This window comes from Penicillium lagena, assembly GCF_028827675.1.
Source record: "Penicillium lagena strain IBT 129212 chromosome Unknown utg000002l_segment0_segment0, whole genome shotgun sequence".
Lineage (NCBI taxonomy): Eukaryota > Fungi > Ascomycota > Eurotiomycetes > Eurotiales > Aspergillaceae > Penicillium > Penicillium lagena.
Window position 1 is genome coordinate 3,321,313 of NW_026623223.1, and position 16,109 is coordinate 3,337,421.

General features: G+C 57.2%; 9 protein-coding genes across 9 annotated transcripts; 4 read left to right on the plus strand and 5 right to left on the minus strand.

Annotated features, from left to right (window-relative positions):
* Positions 1-669: 669 nt before the first annotated feature.
* Positions 670-2,575, minus strand: afeA (adenylate-forming enzyme AfeA; the record flags this gene model as incomplete). The annotated part of the gene is made up of 3 exons (XM_056976062.1): positions 670-1,087; positions 1,143-2,266; positions 2,321-2,575. The coding sequence occupies 3 exons, from the start codon at positions 2,573-2,575 to the stop codon at positions 670-672; spliced, it is 1,797 nt and encodes a 598-aa protein (XP_056836018.1).
* A 1,111-nt stretch (positions 2,576-3,686) lies between these two features.
* On the minus strand, positions 3,687-3,941 carry N7510_004137 (uncharacterized protein; the record flags this gene model as incomplete). Its single annotated transcript, XM_056976063.1, has 1 exon — positions 3,687-3,941. One exon carries the CDS (start codon positions 3,939-3,941, stop codon positions 3,687-3,689), a length of 255 nt encoding a protein of 84 aa, XP_056836019.1.
* Positions 3,942-4,381: 440 nt separating this feature from the next.
* Positions 4,382-5,875, plus strand: N7510_004138 (integral membrane protein TmpA; the record flags this gene model as incomplete). Its single annotated transcript, XM_056976064.1, has 1 exon — positions 4,382-5,875. The coding sequence occupies one exon, from the start codon at positions 4,382-4,384 to the stop codon at positions 5,873-5,875; it is 1,494 nt and encodes a 497-aa protein (XP_056836020.1).
* A 704-nt stretch (positions 5,876-6,579) lies between these two features.
* Positions 6,580-7,887, plus strand: N7510_004139 (FAD-dependent oxidoreductase; the record flags this gene model as incomplete). The annotated part of the gene is made up of 1 exon (XM_056976065.1): positions 6,580-7,887. One exon carries the CDS (start codon positions 6,580-6,582, stop codon positions 7,885-7,887), a length of 1,308 nt encoding a protein of 435 aa, XP_056836021.1.
* Positions 7,888-8,439: 552 nt separating this feature from the next.
* On the minus strand, positions 8,440-10,079 carry N7510_004140 (alpha-arrestin; the record flags this gene model as incomplete). Its single annotated transcript, XM_056976066.1, has 2 exons — positions 8,440-9,654; positions 9,705-10,079. The coding sequence occupies 2 exons, from the start codon at positions 10,077-10,079 to the stop codon at positions 8,440-8,442; spliced, it is 1,590 nt and encodes a 529-aa protein (XP_056836022.1).
* Positions 10,080-10,083: 4 nt separating this feature from the next.
* On the plus strand, positions 10,084-10,711 carry N7510_004141 (uncharacterized protein; the record flags this gene model as incomplete). The annotated part of the gene is made up of 2 exons (XM_056976067.1): positions 10,084-10,113; positions 10,505-10,711. 2 exons carry the CDS (start codon positions 10,084-10,086, stop codon positions 10,709-10,711), a joined length of 237 nt encoding a protein of 78 aa, XP_056836023.1.
* A 625-nt stretch (positions 10,712-11,336) lies between these two features.
* On the minus strand, positions 11,337-11,753 carry N7510_004142 (uncharacterized protein; the record flags this gene model as incomplete). Its single annotated transcript, XM_056976068.1, has 1 exon — positions 11,337-11,753. One exon carries the CDS (start codon positions 11,751-11,753, stop codon positions 11,337-11,339), a length of 417 nt encoding a protein of 138 aa, XP_056836024.1.
* Positions 11,754-12,526: 773 nt separating this feature from the next.
* On the plus strand, positions 12,527-13,555 carry N7510_004143 (PIG-L family deacetylase; the record flags this gene model as incomplete). Its single annotated transcript, XM_056976069.1, has 1 exon — positions 12,527-13,555. The coding sequence occupies one exon, from the start codon at positions 12,527-12,529 to the stop codon at positions 13,553-13,555; it is 1,029 nt and encodes a 342-aa protein (XP_056836025.1).
* Positions 13,556-13,726: 171 nt separating this feature from the next.
* Positions 13,727-15,952, minus strand: N7510_004144 (uncharacterized protein; the record flags this gene model as incomplete). The annotated part of the gene is made up of 1 exon (XM_056976070.1): positions 13,727-15,952. The coding sequence occupies one exon, from the start codon at positions 15,950-15,952 to the stop codon at positions 13,727-13,729; it is 2,226 nt and encodes a 741-aa protein (XP_056836026.1).
* Between the last annotated feature and the right edge of the window lie 157 nt (positions 15,953-16,109).

Sequence of the window (16,109 nt, forward strand, 5' to 3'; positions counted from 1 at the left end):
GGAAGGCGACGGGAAGGTGCGGATGTAGAGGGCTGAAGCGAGACTTGATTCAACCCGACTTGGCTACATACAGTACACCAAATACTCGGAGATATATAGAGAGGACCCCTTAGCTACTTTCTACGTAGAGTAATAATAATATCTTCAAGGCGTAAGATCTAAACGTCCCTCGTACCTAATCAATTTTTAGAAACTTCCTCATAGCGTATAAGAATATCGTTGGGCATAATACGTTACACCCTGCATTTTCTCCTTGCACTGACGAAAAAGTATTATCGTATTCTCTACTGTTAAGTATTTACTTGAACTGCGAAAGAGTAAAATCAAAGTACCATCGTTATTAATGAGAGAAGACATAAAATCATAACCATAACCATAAAGATAGAAAACCTCCGAGTAACAGTGCAGAAGCTGTGTGTAGTAGCAGTCATAAAAGCGTGAAACGCATTAAAAATAAAAAGCATCAACCCAGGCCATCAAGTCCGTCCCACCCGAAACCATATACTAGAAAACCCAGGGAAAAAAAGACAAAACGCCGTTATCCATTCACCCACCCATATATCCGGTCAACGCCATTTCCATGTCCCGTTTCCAGAGTCAATCGATCCTTTCCGTTACCGAGTACTCCAGACCCGACGACCGTCATCCTAAATACTGACGCAGTCCTCATCACACTGCGACGCGGCCTTCCTGCGCGTGCACGCCCACATTGGACATATCCGGGCCGCCGGACGGGTGAGGGGAGCCGTGACCGTCAAAACGGGAGAGCATGGAGGCCATCATCTCCCGGTACGAGTTCATCTGCGACAGCTTGAAGCGCTGAATCTTGCCGCTGGCCGTACGCGGGATTTCCTCCACGAAAAGCACCCCGCCATCCAGGGCCTTGTAGCTGGCCAGTCGCTTGCGTGCGAACTTGTACACGTCGTCGGCTGTCGGGCGTGATACACTGGGATCGCGCGAGCGCACAACAAACGCGCGCGGCACTTCGCCGCTGCCGTCTTTGAGATTGACCCCTGTCACGGCGGCATCGCCGATCCCGGGGTGTTGCAGTAGCACGGCTTCCACTTCGGCGGGGGCAACTTGCCATCTGTATGCCACGGTTAGGAATGAGGGTATAGGATTGGGAGGGATTGTTGGCTTACCCTCGCACTTTGATGAGCTCCTTGGTCCGGCCCACAATGAAATACTGGCCGTCCTTAACGTACGCCACGTCACCCGTGCGGAACCATCCCTTCTGGTCCTTGGCGTCTCGACGGCCCTTGTAGCCCATGAGCAGACCCGCACCGCGGACCCACAGCTCGCCGGCGCGATCATCCTCGCGCACGACATTACCTTCGTGATCGACTAGACGGACCTGGTACCCAGATAGCCGAGTCCCAATGCTGCCCGCGCTGCCGCGCTGACCATAGCGCTGCTGAAAGGTGACGCCCGCCTCCGTCATGCCCCAGAGCTGACAGGCTGACGCATGGGCATGCAGGTGGCTGCGGAAGTGCTGGACGGACTGGGCGTCGATGGGGGCGCCGGCGATGCCCACATAGCGCAACGAGCCGAGGTAGTCGGCCACGGGCATGGAGGACTGATTGACGGCGTGGATGATGGCGGGCACCAGGTAGGTCTCTGAGATGCGGTACTGGTGCACAGTCGCGAGGAACTGGTTCATCTCGAACCGCGGCAGGACGAAGAGCGGATGGCCGTATCGCACGGGGAACAGGTGGGTCCACAGGGCGCCGAAGAGATGGAACATGGGCAGGGACATGAGTCGACTGACCGGGTAGGGCACGTCGTACTGGATGGAGCGGTGGTGGGATACGATCGCATGGTGTGAGAGGATGGCAGCCTTGGGGAGACCACCCGTGCCGCTGGTCGAGAACATGGCTGCGGGCGTGGACTGGGCCGTGTCAGCATCATTGAAGACGGGCCAGTTGCCTTCACCATAACAGATCAGGTGGGCGAAATTGAAGTGACGGGCGTCCCCGCCGGCCATGGCGAACTGGTTCGCGGCTGGGTAGCCCAGCTCGTACGACAGGAAGAGCTGCGCGCAATAGTCGACCGCACGTTCGTCCACCAGGCACACCTGGCCGGGATGGATGCCGCGAGCGGCAGCCACCTCATTCACCATGGGCAGCGCATCGCGCGTGGTGAGGATCAGCTTGGGGTCGGCAAGGCCGACGATGTGGTCCAGCTCTTGGGGCTGGCTCCGCGGGTTGGAGCCCATGTAGACACCACCGGCGCCGATAATGCCAAAGAATAGCGCAGGGTACAAGATCTATAGATCTCGGTTAATATTCCGAGCGGGTCTTGGTTGGTCAGCAATACTAACACTGTTCCCCAGATGCAGCAGCACACAGTCCCCGGGCCGCACATTGTGGGCCTTGAAGCCTGCAATCAGCGTCCGGACCAGTTGGCGGAACTGCAGGGCTGTAAAAGAACGGGAGGGATCCTCGGCATCAATGAACAAGGGCTGGCTCTGGTTGTAGGGCTTAGGGCCCGAGAAGGCAAAGGTTAAGAGGTCGGTGTAGACATCCGGACGGAGCAGGGGGTCCGAATTGCCACCCATTGAGTCCCAGTGGACCATGGTGAGAGAGGCGGGAGGGAGGGAGAGGAATGAAAAGAGTAGAGTGAAAGGAGTCGATCGAGGTTGGTCGAGGCTGGTGTATCACGGCAGGGATCGGGTAGAGGGACTCGACCCCTGCCGGATACTTATATATTGGGAGGGTCCCCATGATTTGAGATACCGAACGATGAGGTTTCAGCCATCCTTGGGGTGTTGATGTGATTTGGAATATCCCACCCGGCTTAGTCAAGTTCGAGGTCCCGACAGGCCGGACCAGACCCACTTGCATTTACAAATAGAAGATCGACGACGTGCAGGAGTGAGCAGGGATTAGACGACAGGCCTCTAATGGGCGACTATAGAACTAGGACGGGACAAGAGAGACCGAGCTGGTGATATCACATCTAACCTCAGAACCACAGTCCTCCGGGCTAAGGTACATGCAACCTGGCTCCAACACACAATCCCTTGGTCCGTGTGCACTCAACGGGCGCCACTGGCCCAGGCCGACGGGTGAGATCGTAGACTCAATAGTGCGTGGCCCATCAGTGTGATAATGGTTGAGGGCCGGGCGGGTGATCGTAGATCGCCCAGATCGTGTGTCGCACGAACAGGTTCGTCGATCGGGCATCCGTCACTGAATAATCCACCACCATTGGCCCTAGCGCCTAGCTCTAGCGCCTATCGCACCCGCTCCTCAGATCCGACCGAAATACAACCAGACGGGCCAACCGTCCCAGCCGTCCCAGCATCCATGGTCCGGCTGGTGCGCAAACAAGATCCGATCGAGCTTGACAAGTGGGGAGTGGGCCCGCGTTCCTCCCGGTCCCCCTTTCGTGCGATGGAACCAGATCTCGGGGAGCTCGGGTTGCGTGGAGCATGCCGGAATTCTAGATCACAAAAATGTCCATCGGTGAATGTGAGCTCCTGTCTCGGGCTCCACGGTGATGACACTGCCAGTCATTCGAGTCAATAAATCAGGGTTTATTGCTGAGATCTCGTGGCGTCGGCCAGCCACAGCTCGCGGCCGATTGGGTGCGGCGGTGACGAACCGTTCGGATCGCCGCATTATTGGAGCCTCAATCGTTCTTCATCGACCGCGCTATCGATCGATCCCCCGCTCTCGCTTTCTTCACACGCGGATGTGATGGGATTCATCATCATTCCTCGGTGGGAACGCGGCGTGCTCGTGCTCGTCACCGGTCTCGACACGGCGCCCGTGGTGGATCGTGCCCGGGTCAGGGTCGTGAAGGTTGAGTTTTGTTGATCGCGAGGTTACATGCCAGCCCGTCTCGATGCCCACGAACCACTCCACAGCTCTTTTCCGGCCGATCCCGTCTGCGGTTGAATTGTGTCCACTGTGATCTGACTTCGTAGCGGGCTCCATCGGCCGTTGATCCCGTCCGTTAGAGAGCGGGCGCTGGCACAGGCCGGGCGGGATTATTGACTTTGTCGTAACCTCAGTCGCTGTCGTCGCGGGCCTGGACTCGGTGTGATAGTGTCATACATCCCATGAGCAGGAAAAAAAAATGTGATAATGGTGACAATGGTGATAATGATTTGGAAGATCGGGTTGCGTGGAGAGGTTGCAATATCGGGGAGGACTGAGTTTGAGTGGTGAGTTCAGATGTGATGGCGATGATGCTGATGCTGAGGTGGGAAGGAGACAGGAAGGATGGGAGAGAGAAAGTCCCCCCCAGACCTGCTTCCTGGTCGAGATATCAACGCCCATCCATCCATCCATCCATGTCCCCCCCCCTTCTCCGACCAGTCCGTCCCTCTCTTTTTCGCTCGCCGTCGCCTTTTGAATAATCTGCTTCCCCCATCATGTCGGTCCCAGTCAAGACAATCGACATCGCCATGCCTCCCGAGGCGAAGCTCAACTCGCCCAGCCCGAGCGAGATCACGCTCACCGACGGCGGCGATATCACCAAGCTCGAGAAGTATCGCTCCGAAGAGCTGGGATCGGATGATCTCGAGTCTCCCTCGGACGAGAAACAGCTCGACCTCGAAGCTCAGACCGTCAAACCAAAACGGTTCGCTGCGCTCAGGTACACGGCCCTCAACCTCTATCGACGGCTCTTCACGCTGGTCGTCCTCGCCAATATCGCCGTCTTCGTGGTGGTCATGACGGCTGACCGCAAGCTTCTGGCCTTAGTCAATGCCACCGCGGGTAACCTGCTTGCCTGCGGCTTGGCTCGGCAGCCGCTGGTCGTCAACACCATCTTCCGCGTCGTTTGCTCCATGCCGAGATCATCGCCGCTGGTCCTGCGCCGGATGGCAGCCAAGGTCTATCACTATGGCGGCGTACACAGCGGCTGCGGCATCGCAGCCCTCATCTGGTACATGGGCTTCATCGGTGTGATGTCACACGAGTACTGGCGAGCCGAGACGGTCAGCAGCATGTCAGCCGCGCCGGTGGTGCTCGCGTACACGATCCTGGCCCTGCTGTTGGTGATCATCGTGGTGGCGCATCCCACGTTTCGAATGAAACGGCACGACTATTTCGAACTCACCCACCGTTTCGGCGGGTGGCTTGTGGTCGCCATGTTCGTTGCGCTGCTGATGGTCTTTGCACGCGAGACCAGCCGGGCCCAGGAGCAGCCGCTGGGCCGGTTCCTGATCAAGCTTCCGGCCTTCTGGTTCCTGGTCATCACCGTGGCCGCCATCATCCACCCGTGGCTGCTGCTCCGCAAGGTCCCCGTTCGCGCAGAGGTTCTCTCCACGCATGCCGTGCGCTTGCACTTGGACCACACCACCACGTCCTTCGGGAAGGGCATCCAACTCGCCAAACACCCGCTGCGAGACTGGCACGGATTCGCGACCTTCCCGGACGCTGACCATGAGCAACCCAGCTTTTCTGCGCTGGTCTCCAAGGCCGGCGACTGGACGCACGACTGCATCCGGCAGCCGCCGCAGCACCTGTGGAAGCGCGGCGTGCTGATCTACGGTGTTGCGTACGCCATGCGCGTCTTCCGGCGAGTCATCGTCGTAACCACGGGGTCTGGCATTGGACCGTGTCTGTCGTTCCTGGGCGACGAGCACCGGCCCGCGCTGCGCGTGGTGTGGCAAACCCGGGCACCGCTCAACACCTATGGCCCGGCGGTGTTGGATCTCGTGCGCCGGATGGATTCGGACCCCATTATCATGGACACGGACAAGAGCGGGCGCGTCGACATGCTCCCCATGGTGCAGCGGCTGGTCCGCGAGTTCGACGCCGAAGCGGTGTGCGTGATCAGTAACCCTGTGCTGACGCGCCGGCTGGTCTACGGCCTCGAGGCGAGAGGGACTCCCGCGTTTGGTCCGATTTTCGACTCTTGACTTTGTCTGCGCGGCGTTCGGACCATACCTTGTATGACAGGTGTTTTTAGAGGGGGCGAGAGAGACGAAGGAATTCCAAAGAGAAACTCAAATCTTTTTTTATAGCAACACTCTGACAAGATGATTTGAGAGAGAGCAAAGTAGTTTAGTGCGCGGTAGGGGGGGGGGGGGGGGGGAGGTGGTCCACTACATAAGATCCTAGGTGATTTGGAATCATGTCTGCTGCAGGGGAAACCAACTCCACCGAATAATGAGTGAGCCTGGACACTGGTTTGCCAGCTGCATTCCGTGTCCTGCCTGGGGAAACCACCTTTAGCGAACCTGCAAACGAGAAATGGACGATCTATAATTCCAAATTGTGGGGATCCCACAGTTCAACTCGGCGTGTTAGGGCGTAGATGACATGTCTGACCACGGCGCCAGTCCGCTTTGGGGTTAGAGCTGGGGGTATTCTCAAACGGGTGGGTCTGACACTTGGGTTGCCTTCTCTCTATTCAGGCACCCAGGCAGCAACCTCTGCATCAGCCATCCAGCAAAATACTCCGCGGCGCACTAACTCAAACAAGCAATAAGTTCCATGGAGTCTCTCCGCCAAAATATCACTCCTGCCGCACCACTAGGACTATAAGTGCGCGAAAGACTCTGACTCCTCGACCTAATCTCAATTCCAATTCCAATTCCATACTACTAAAAAACACAAATCAATGTCCGAAAAGCGCAAGGCAAGCCCCCCTCCCAGCCATCCAACCAAACCACCGCTAACCCGCCAGGAACAGGCCATCATAATCGGCGGAGGCCCAGCCGGCCTCGCAATGGCATTATGCCTGCAGCAAAAGACCAACATAACCAGCGTGATCTACGAGCTACGCCCAGAACCCACAACCCTCGGCGGCGCAATCGGCATCCAACCCAACGGTCTGCGCCTCCTACATCGGCTCGGCGTGTACGACGACCTCGCCGCGCGCGGGTACGACAACAACGAATTCATCATTCGCTCCATGCAGGGCTCTATCCTCGGCACGCCCGACCCGGTCATCTGGGGGCGCGAACAGACAGGATTTGGCTTTATGCGGATTAAGCGCACCGATCTGGTGGAGGTGCTTCTCGACGCGGTGCGCAATGCTGGGATTACGATTCACTGGGGGAAGACTCTTACCTCGATCGCCGAGAAGAATGAGAGTGTGACGGCGACCTTTGACGATGGGACGACGGATACCGCGGATTTCTTGTTTGGGTGTGATGGCATCCATTCCGCGGTGCGGAGTCTGTACGTCGATCCGGCGCAGGTGCCCGAGTACTCGGGCTTTGCGGGACTATTCTCCATCGTGCCGAACAAGAGCAATGTCGCGGGGATGAATGCCACACTCACGCAGGAGGGGATGTTCGCCGCGACGCCGTGCGCACCGGATCGGAAGGAGCTCTTCTGGGTCTTTGTCAAGGAGGTCACGCTGCCGAAGTCCACTGCTGTGGGCGACGAGCGGGATGGGTGGGAAGTGCACGGCAAGGCCGAGGTGGAAGGGTTCAAGGAGTCGATGCTGCATGTCCTACAAGACGCGCGGGGCGACTGGGGCGAGATCATCCGGGAGATCGTGCGCTCGACGTCTGTGGTGAAGTTCCTGCCCATCTACCGGCTTCCGCTGGGCAAGTCGTGGGCCAGGGGACGGGTGCAGTTGGTTGGCGACTCGGCGCATGCGATGCAGCCGCACGCCGGACAGGGGATGTCGATGGCGCTGGAGGATGTGTTCCTGCTGGCGAGACTGCTGGAGGATCCGGCGAGGCCCGTGGAAGAGGCGTATGCGCGCTTTGAGCAGATTCGGCGCCCGCGCGTGGATCAGATCTATGCTTTGGCTGCGCGCAATGCGGAGGTGAGGAAGAAGGCGGGTCCTTGGGGGCTGTGGTGTAAGGAGATGACGCTTTGGATGTTTTTGTTGGTGTCTTGGGCTGTTGGGCTGGATCGGAGGGGGATGGGGCAGAAGCATTTGGCTTATGACATTGATGAGGTGGTGCTGTGATAGATGGGGGTTGGTTTGTGGCATTCTCTTCTCTCACAAGCGTGTATAATATATAGATCTCGTCTCTTTAATATACCATTACTCTGTATATGTGAATCCCATTGACATAAGCATTGACATATGCATTGATATAAGACTGCAGAAGAAGCACTAGAGGGATGAGTATGGTCTTATCTCTACATGGCAGATATAAATTTACGTGGATAGAAATGATGGCGGGATGATCGATTAATTAAATATCAATAATATCAAGTAGCATCAAGGGAACCCCAGCCCGAAAGATAACCATTCTAACCAGAAACAAAATATCCACAGACAAAAAGAAGTGAAAAGGCATGGGTATATTGCGAACATTGTGAGAAAGCGGAGCAAGATGTGATAGCCAAGCCAAGCCATCTGTCAGGTGAGAACCGACGTTCTTTCTGTCGTAGGTATCATGACACAAAAAGGGAATAAAAGAAGAATGGTCATAATGTTGAATGGGAAAAGGTAGGAAGAAAATTTTTTTCGAAAGAGATCATGGAGTCGTAACGTCATGAAAAGGCAAAAGAATTATGCCGTGCTCCCACCGTCGATGGATGGTGCGCGAGAGGGCACGGTAGATGGTAGAGGAGACGGCTCGGGAGAGTCGCCAGTGATGAAATCTTCGACAGTGAAACCGGGGAAACGGCGGACAGGGCCACTACCACTACCGGAGTTGGAGGAGTGGGTGGAGTCGCTGTCGAAATGCACCGACTCCATACGCTCCAGCTCCACGTAGTCGGGAAGAGGCAATGGGGAGCCGTGGTAGTCCTCGATAGTGCTGGCGCCGTCTCCACCGCCAAGCTTGAAGTAGCCCGGCGGGCTGGCGGGAACATCCTCGTAGACCGGGGGCATCTCCTCGTCCCAGCTGATGCCGAGGCCGCTGCGCTCGGTGACGTGCAAGCTGAACTGCATGCGCAGCACGCGAGCCGCGCCGGTGGGGGTGATGAGACGGGTGTTGCGGTTCGGGCAGAACTCCTCGGCGACAATGAGCTCGATGACGAGGTTGTGCTTCACCTCCAGTCCGCCGGGGGCGTCCATGTCGCACACGGGGTTGGTGGTCGGGTTGATGCTGGCGTCGAACTGCATGCCGATCTCGCCGCCGGCGGTGTCAAAGTCGGTCTTCCACCCAGTCTTCTCTTCGTTGTGGCCGATGATGCGGGTCTCCTGGTGCAACACCCCCTTGCCCTCGCCGCCGATCTTGTGGGCGTGCTTCGGGCAGGCGGTCGACACAATCTTCTGGTGCTCTTCGATGCGCCACATCATCTTGCGCAGACGCCAGCGGGTTTGGGTTTCCTCACTCTTGTCCACAACCCCGCTCAAGGTCATCTCGACGGGGAATTTGCCGATGGGGTGAACGACGGAGGGAAGCACAATGCGGCCGGTGAGGTTGGTGGGTGGGAAGATGCGGATGGACGACTTATCGCTGCCGGGGAGGAGAGCCCGGCGGACGTTCAGTGGGAGCCGGAGCGAGAATTCCTCGCCGACGTTGCTCTTGGCCGACGCCTCGAGGAAGTACTCGATCTGGCCCAACGATCCATTGCAGGAGGCCGGGAGGTGCCCCGGGAACAGGTAGCTGAAGGGGAAGTCATGAGTGCCAGTCTTGAGCAGCAGAGACTCGGTCAGGAAGTTCCAGCGGGTGAGCTCGTCGACGCGAGTGAGGCAGTTGGGGCAGTTGTTGGAGACGGGCTTCTTGGTACTGGTCTTGCAGACGAGGCGCATATCGAACTGGTCGAGCTTGATTTCCTTCGCCACGTCGGTGACCACGACCCGCAAACGGCCTGAGAACAAAGCACCGGTGGAATTGGCCGGCGGCCCGTAGCAGGTGAGAGGGGGGACTCCACGAGCGCTTCCAGCTTGGCCGATGGGATGACCAGATTTTCCTTGCTGGAACGTTCCTTGGAGCGGGCCGCCCGGCCCAGGCTGCGGCGCTTCTCCTTGTCCTTGCTGAGGTTGCGGTGCGGGTGAATCAGCGAATCCATGTTGAAGGACAGGCGACGCTCCGGGGACCTTGCGCGGTCGACGGACTTTTTGGAAGCCCCATGGTGGCCCGGGATCTCGTTGACCGAAGCTGTCGAGGAGGCATTGGAGTGGATGGGGGTCGAGGCCACCGAGGAGTGGGCCGAGCCCCGAACGAAGTTGGGGATGAGACGGCCAGGCATCTCAGGCATCAGAATGTTAGGAAGCCGTTCGGTGGTGGCAGACGTGGGATCGAGGGGTGACCGTCAAGGAACCAAACATATTTAGTAGACCGACAAGCGGGCCACCGCGCTGCTTTTAATGGGTGGGTGGGAGTCATGTGCGATGAGCCTAAATGGCCGAATCCGTGGAACTGGCAGAAAAATTCTTAGCAATCGTAGGAAGTTTCCAGGAACCGCCACACGGTCTGGCCAGTTGAAAAAATAGAACGGTCGCATTGGGTGGAGCAGCGTCCGCCGTCATGGGTGGAGTCGACGATACGTGACCATACATGACCGCCGACCTTACCAAGAGCGACATGAGCTCATCGCCGGGACTCTCCCCCTCACTCTCATCGGTGTTTACCCGTGTACAGGGCCAACGCAGACCGACACCTCAATGGGTCTCATCACGATAGGTCCTGCGGGCTGCCTCCACTCCCACTAACTACGAGGGAACTAGTGAACCACGACCCCGTCATCGCCTGACCCTCGCTTTCCCCCACATCCGCACGCCATGCCTGCTGACCGTGCGCCGTGACTCACTACCAAGGTCTCCGGTCGGCCATCGTAAACTCGGCGTTCCGAACAAGATCCCGGGACAGCGCCAGGTATCCGGCCGATAGCGGGGGACTCCGTGAGGGAGGACAGAGCCAACCACTCCATCCTCCCCTATGAGAACTAGAGACTCGAATAACTCTTCTAGGGATAGTCTCGAACCATCTCGGCGTGCTGCCATCATTCCCGTCAGGGCCGTACCGATCGTGACCATACAGCAAACAGGGCCAAACAGGCGCTAAAGGAAGATCCCGCCCTCGCCGCTTTTCCGCTTCGGGTCAACCAAACGCGAAACCCACGATCCACATGATCTCGCAGAATTTTCTGCGCTCCCTCGAAGTGTAGACCGTCGGATACGGCATCTGGTGCCGATAGAGACTAGCAATACCCCGCAAAAGAACAGCTCACGGCATGTGGTTGCGGGGCTGGCCATGACCAGCCCTTCTGGCTTGGGGCCGAGAGGACTGGAAGAATGGTGATGATGACTCCTGTAGCTGTCAACCGCGATCGGGCCCTACCCGGGATAAGGTCTGCATCGGTCGAATCACCAGTTTTGTTCCTCTCCACCCATTACCTAACGCTTTCGTCGTCCACCATTGACACGCCCACATGTCCTGCAGCGATCATTCAGGAACGGAGCTGGAGCTCCGAAAAACACGTTTTACATGTGCTCCCTCCCATTGCCCGGCCGTGTTACCCGATCACGCCATGCAGTGCGACTGGGATCAGGGTCGTGAGCAAAGCATGGCGTGCAGCCTGCAAACCTTCTATTGATCGGGAATTTGAGCCAATCGCGGTGGGGGGACCCGGGGCGCGGCGATCGCAGGGTATGCATTTCGTGATCGTGCGCGGCGGACCCTCGGGAAATTTTCTGTAGTGTTCAGCCCACTCGGTCGATACATCGTAGGACTCGGTCCGGTGGACGGTTCTTTCCCGCGCGCGGTCCTTTCCCGTCGGCGGGTCCAGGCCAAGACAAAGTCTGTGGTTCGTTGCAAGGTGTGTGTGTGTATGTGTGTGGATGGAGTCGGCCCGGGCATTGGCTTTCGGGGTTTGCCGGTATTCAGGAGTGATTGTTGTCAGGGGTCTCTCACCTTTGTCATGGGCATTCATTCCGACCAGCTAGATGAGAATACAATGGAAGTCAATTCAATTGAGCGCGGCCGCTGGACGTTCCTCGTAGGTATAAGTATACATCCCATGGGCGTGGAATCCTACAAACCAGGCCAATAAGATGGCCGATCGCAGGGATAAGCTCAGCGTTAGTGTGCCCTGCATGCACCACGCGCCAATCTGGCCAGATTGGGGGACCATGATTTATGATCAGACAGGATCCTCACTATCCTCGTCAAGACCCTCGCGGAGATAGATCTGGTATACAAGAATGTCCACCAATGAAGCAATGGCCTCGTCTACTGGTCCTGTGAACCCATCCACAGGATTCCAGCCACGTGACGCACTCCGGGGGATCGCCAGCACCGGAAGAGGAAAAGAAATCAGTCGTCCCCCTTTTTCTGGAGCTTCCTGCCACCGTGTTCTTTTCCCCCCAATTCTTAGATCTCAATCACCCTGAATTTGCTTCACTCATTCTGGTGACCAACCAACCAACCAAGCATCACCGCCACCACCACCACCTCCCCTTGCCTCCTCCATCCACCACGTCGCCGGGAGGGATGTCCGATGCGCATTCCCCACCGCGCCAGGTCTTGAGCTGGAGCTTGCCCTGATTGATCCACCCAACGTTTCATTTCCACGTTGACGACCAGTCTTGCTTTCTTGCTATTCCCTCGCTCCTCGCGATCGTACCGCGAGAAGAGAGAAAGAGGGGACAACCACCTGGCCACCACTTCGTGTCGACAACCCCCATCTTCAACTCCATACAAACCATGTGGGCCGCAACCTCGAGCAATTGGACCGCCCTCGGGGTGGCAATGCTCGCCGTCCTCCTCTTCTGGACCATATCCGCAACCACCTCTTTCTCTCCCTTCACCCGCGCCTTGCCCCGCCTGTACAACAAGCGCATCTGCCTCCTGATCGCGCACCCCGACGACGAGGCCATGTTCTTCGCGCCCACAGTGCTAGCCCTCACCAAGCCGGAGCTGGGCAATCACCTCAAGATCCTGTGTTTCAGCACTGGCAACGCCGCGGGGCTCGGCGAGACGCGCAAACGGGAGCTCCAGAAGAGCGCGATGCAGCTTGGTCTGCGGGATGAGTCGGATGTTTTCATTGTTGATGACCCCGAACGCTTTCCGGATAGTATGCAGGCACAATGGTCGGAGACGGAAATTGCATTTTTGCTGGCGTCGGCGTTTGCGCCGGAATTGACCGGTGGGCAGAAGTATAATGGCTCGTCTGCTACTTCTACCGCTACCACCACCGCCACCATCTCCTCCTCCAAACAGAGGAAGCAGAAACAACAACAGGCTGTTCAGCCACCGAAACACGCCCAACTCCACGACGGTCCCGCCGCAGCTACCATCGACGTACTCCTCACCTTCGACCAACATGGCATAAGCAACCACCCCAACCACCGCTCCCTCTACCACGGCGCAATCCACTTCCTGCGCGAGCTCATGAAAGACCAAGCAGGCTACACCTGTCCCGTGACGCTTTACACGCTCACCTCGACCTCAATCTTCCGCAAATACGTCGGCGTGCTCGACGCCCCCGTCACCATGGTCCTGGGCGTGTGGAGCAATCTCGCCTCGCGGTTTTCATCCACCAAGCCCAAGTCCAAGTCCGCCTCGGATGCGGGGCCCGTCCGGCTGCTGTTCGTCAGCTCGATCGGTGAGTGGGTGACCGCCCAGTCGGCCATGGTGAAGGGCCATGCTAGCCAGATGGTCTGGTTCCGATGGGGGTGGATTACGATCGGGCGATATATGACTGTCAACGACTTGAAGCGCGTGAAAGTCTAGTTTTTTTTTCTGTTTGAGGAAGTGGTTCGGGAAATAATGGACATATATAATTGGAACCCAACCCATTCCCTGGTGGATGGATGTATGTATTGATAGGACGCATATTCACACCAATCTAGCTCTAAATAGTGTTACATATCTTTCATCCGTGGAACTACACTTTCTTTAGGCCTAGCCTTCACCAGGGGTTACTGGGACCCGATCCCAGGTTGCAATCTCGTCCGTGGGCATTGGGATGCGCCCCATGCCAACGAGTCGACCATACGACCCCCGTTTCCAGGAATTTCTCTTATGCAGAGGATGACCTCGGGGGAAGTAGACCTCTGGAGTCCGCTCCGCCACCTTTTGTTTTGCCCGGCGGTCCTCGCGTTGCTCGTTTGATTCATGGATCCGCTCGAATGAGAGGATGCGGCGGAAAAGCGGAATTGAGGTATCAAGGTGCAGGTGTTTGTTGAAAAACCGTCTCCAGATGTACCGGTCATCCAACTTCGGCGGCGTCTCACGCGCAAAGATTCTTTCCCGGTCGGTGTGCCGTCGTTGCGGGACGAAGTGGTGCGCCGTCTTGAAGGCGGATTGGTTGGTGCTGTTGCCGCAAAAGTCGATCCGCCAGTCTTCTCCAGTGATATAAAGCTGCTCCGGCAGAAAATCCCGCCATTCTTCCATCAACTTCGGTACCTTTTGTCGGATCCAGACATCCTTCGGAATATCCAGCTCTGGTGCGCCACAGCCCGTCACCTTGAAAACACAGCGCTGTAGGAGACCTTCATCCGCCCACTCTTCCAGTCGAGCGATGTCGTACATGTGTAGGGCCTCGGAGAGTTGAGGGGACTCCAAGGGTGACGGACCAGGCTGACCGGCGGCCATGAGGTCCAGGGCCTGATTCAAATGACGCAGCAGAGCATCCAACGCTTGCTCACGCTTCTGCACACTGTCCTTGTATTTGGCATATGCTCCCTGGAGCAGGGGAAAGCATGGTTCAACCTTGGCATCTCTGATGTTGAGATTGACCATGCACCGGTACATAGAGAGAGTCGGCTGGACATTATAAGGGTCCGATGTCATGGTCTGGAACGCACTTCGCATCGAGTCTTTCTCGATCCGCCCCCATTTAGCAGCGTCGCTAGCCATGACATATGCCCGCTCGAACACCTCGCGCCAGACTCGCTGGGAAATCGCAATGTTGTAGGAAGAAGATATGAACTCGATCACCATCATCATCAAGTCAATCCTCCGCAGCGTGCCCAGGGCATGAGCAACGGCAAACAAGAGGTTCTCCGTGGGATGTAGAGCGGATGATGAGCTGTAGTTCAGGACGGGAGGAATGGGCGGATTGTCCTCGGCATTCTCGTTGACAAAAGGGGCGTTCAACGCGTTGAGGTCGATGTTCCAGAAAGTATTCAGGACATTCCTCACAGTGTCTAAGCGACCGACCCGTGCCGAGGCAATGAGAAGATTGATCGCTGTGCGTTCATCGACTGGGTGTCCACGATTTTTCATCTCCTCGAACACATGCAGCATATGTCTTTGAATGGAGTACCCCGCGGTTCGATAACCTTGGTAGCCCCGCGCCGATGGTTTAGTATACTGTCGCATCCGAAAGGTCCTTTCAGTTGGATGCAGACGGACCCGTTCTGCACCAGTGTAGCAATGATTCCAAACGTTTGCCTCCATATAGAAACTGTAGGCCACGCCATCCGGGACGATTCCCTTCGATTTCATCGCTGCCCACAACCGCTGAGCAAAGTCCCCGTCACCCGTCGCCCTTGCACAGTCCAGCAGGTGCGTGTATTCGGCCAGACTTTTCCTACCCCCTGCGTAGGATCTGTACTGCATGATCGTGGTTATCTTCTTAATGAAGCCGTCGCAGATGCTTTGCATTTGTGGGACTGATTTGAGCTCGGCCGCCCACTCATGCGTTCCATGATGCAGGTATCGGAATGGCAGGATAAAATAGGAGGGCGATAAGAGGTGGAGGACCTCGACATAGACGGGCTGGGGCAGCGCCGCGACCAGGCGGGCCGACCGCTGAGCCGTCATGGCCTGCATGACTTGATCCGGTTGGCCAATTGTGAGGATACGGTGGAAGTTTGCGGCGTATTCGGCCTCCGAGGCCGCCCATTTTGACTCGGGTGGGCTCATCGATTGCCCGGCGACGTCGTCATTGAGGTCCTGGACCGTGTGTAGTGACTGCCTTGATACCGGCCCTGACAGCGCCCGGCGCTTGGTTTTGAGATGGGAGCCATTGCTGATTGGGACTGTGGAAGAGGAGATGTGTCTTGTACGCCCGCTGGGATGATGCGCGACCCGGTGTTTGCAGCGGAGATCTCTGGCTGAAACCCGTGTTGGGGGACATCGCCAGGGAGAGGCGAGACCCTCTGCGATGGGAATCCTTCGCATGGAGGAAAGGGGGGGGGGGGGAGAAGACGGAGAATACTTTGGGGGAGGGGGTGATGAGAGAAAGAGAAAGAATGAGGATGAGGGGAGGATTATTGCGACAGACCACGCTCACTCCTAACTACATCAGTCACTAGCTGCATTGATATTAGTCTACTAC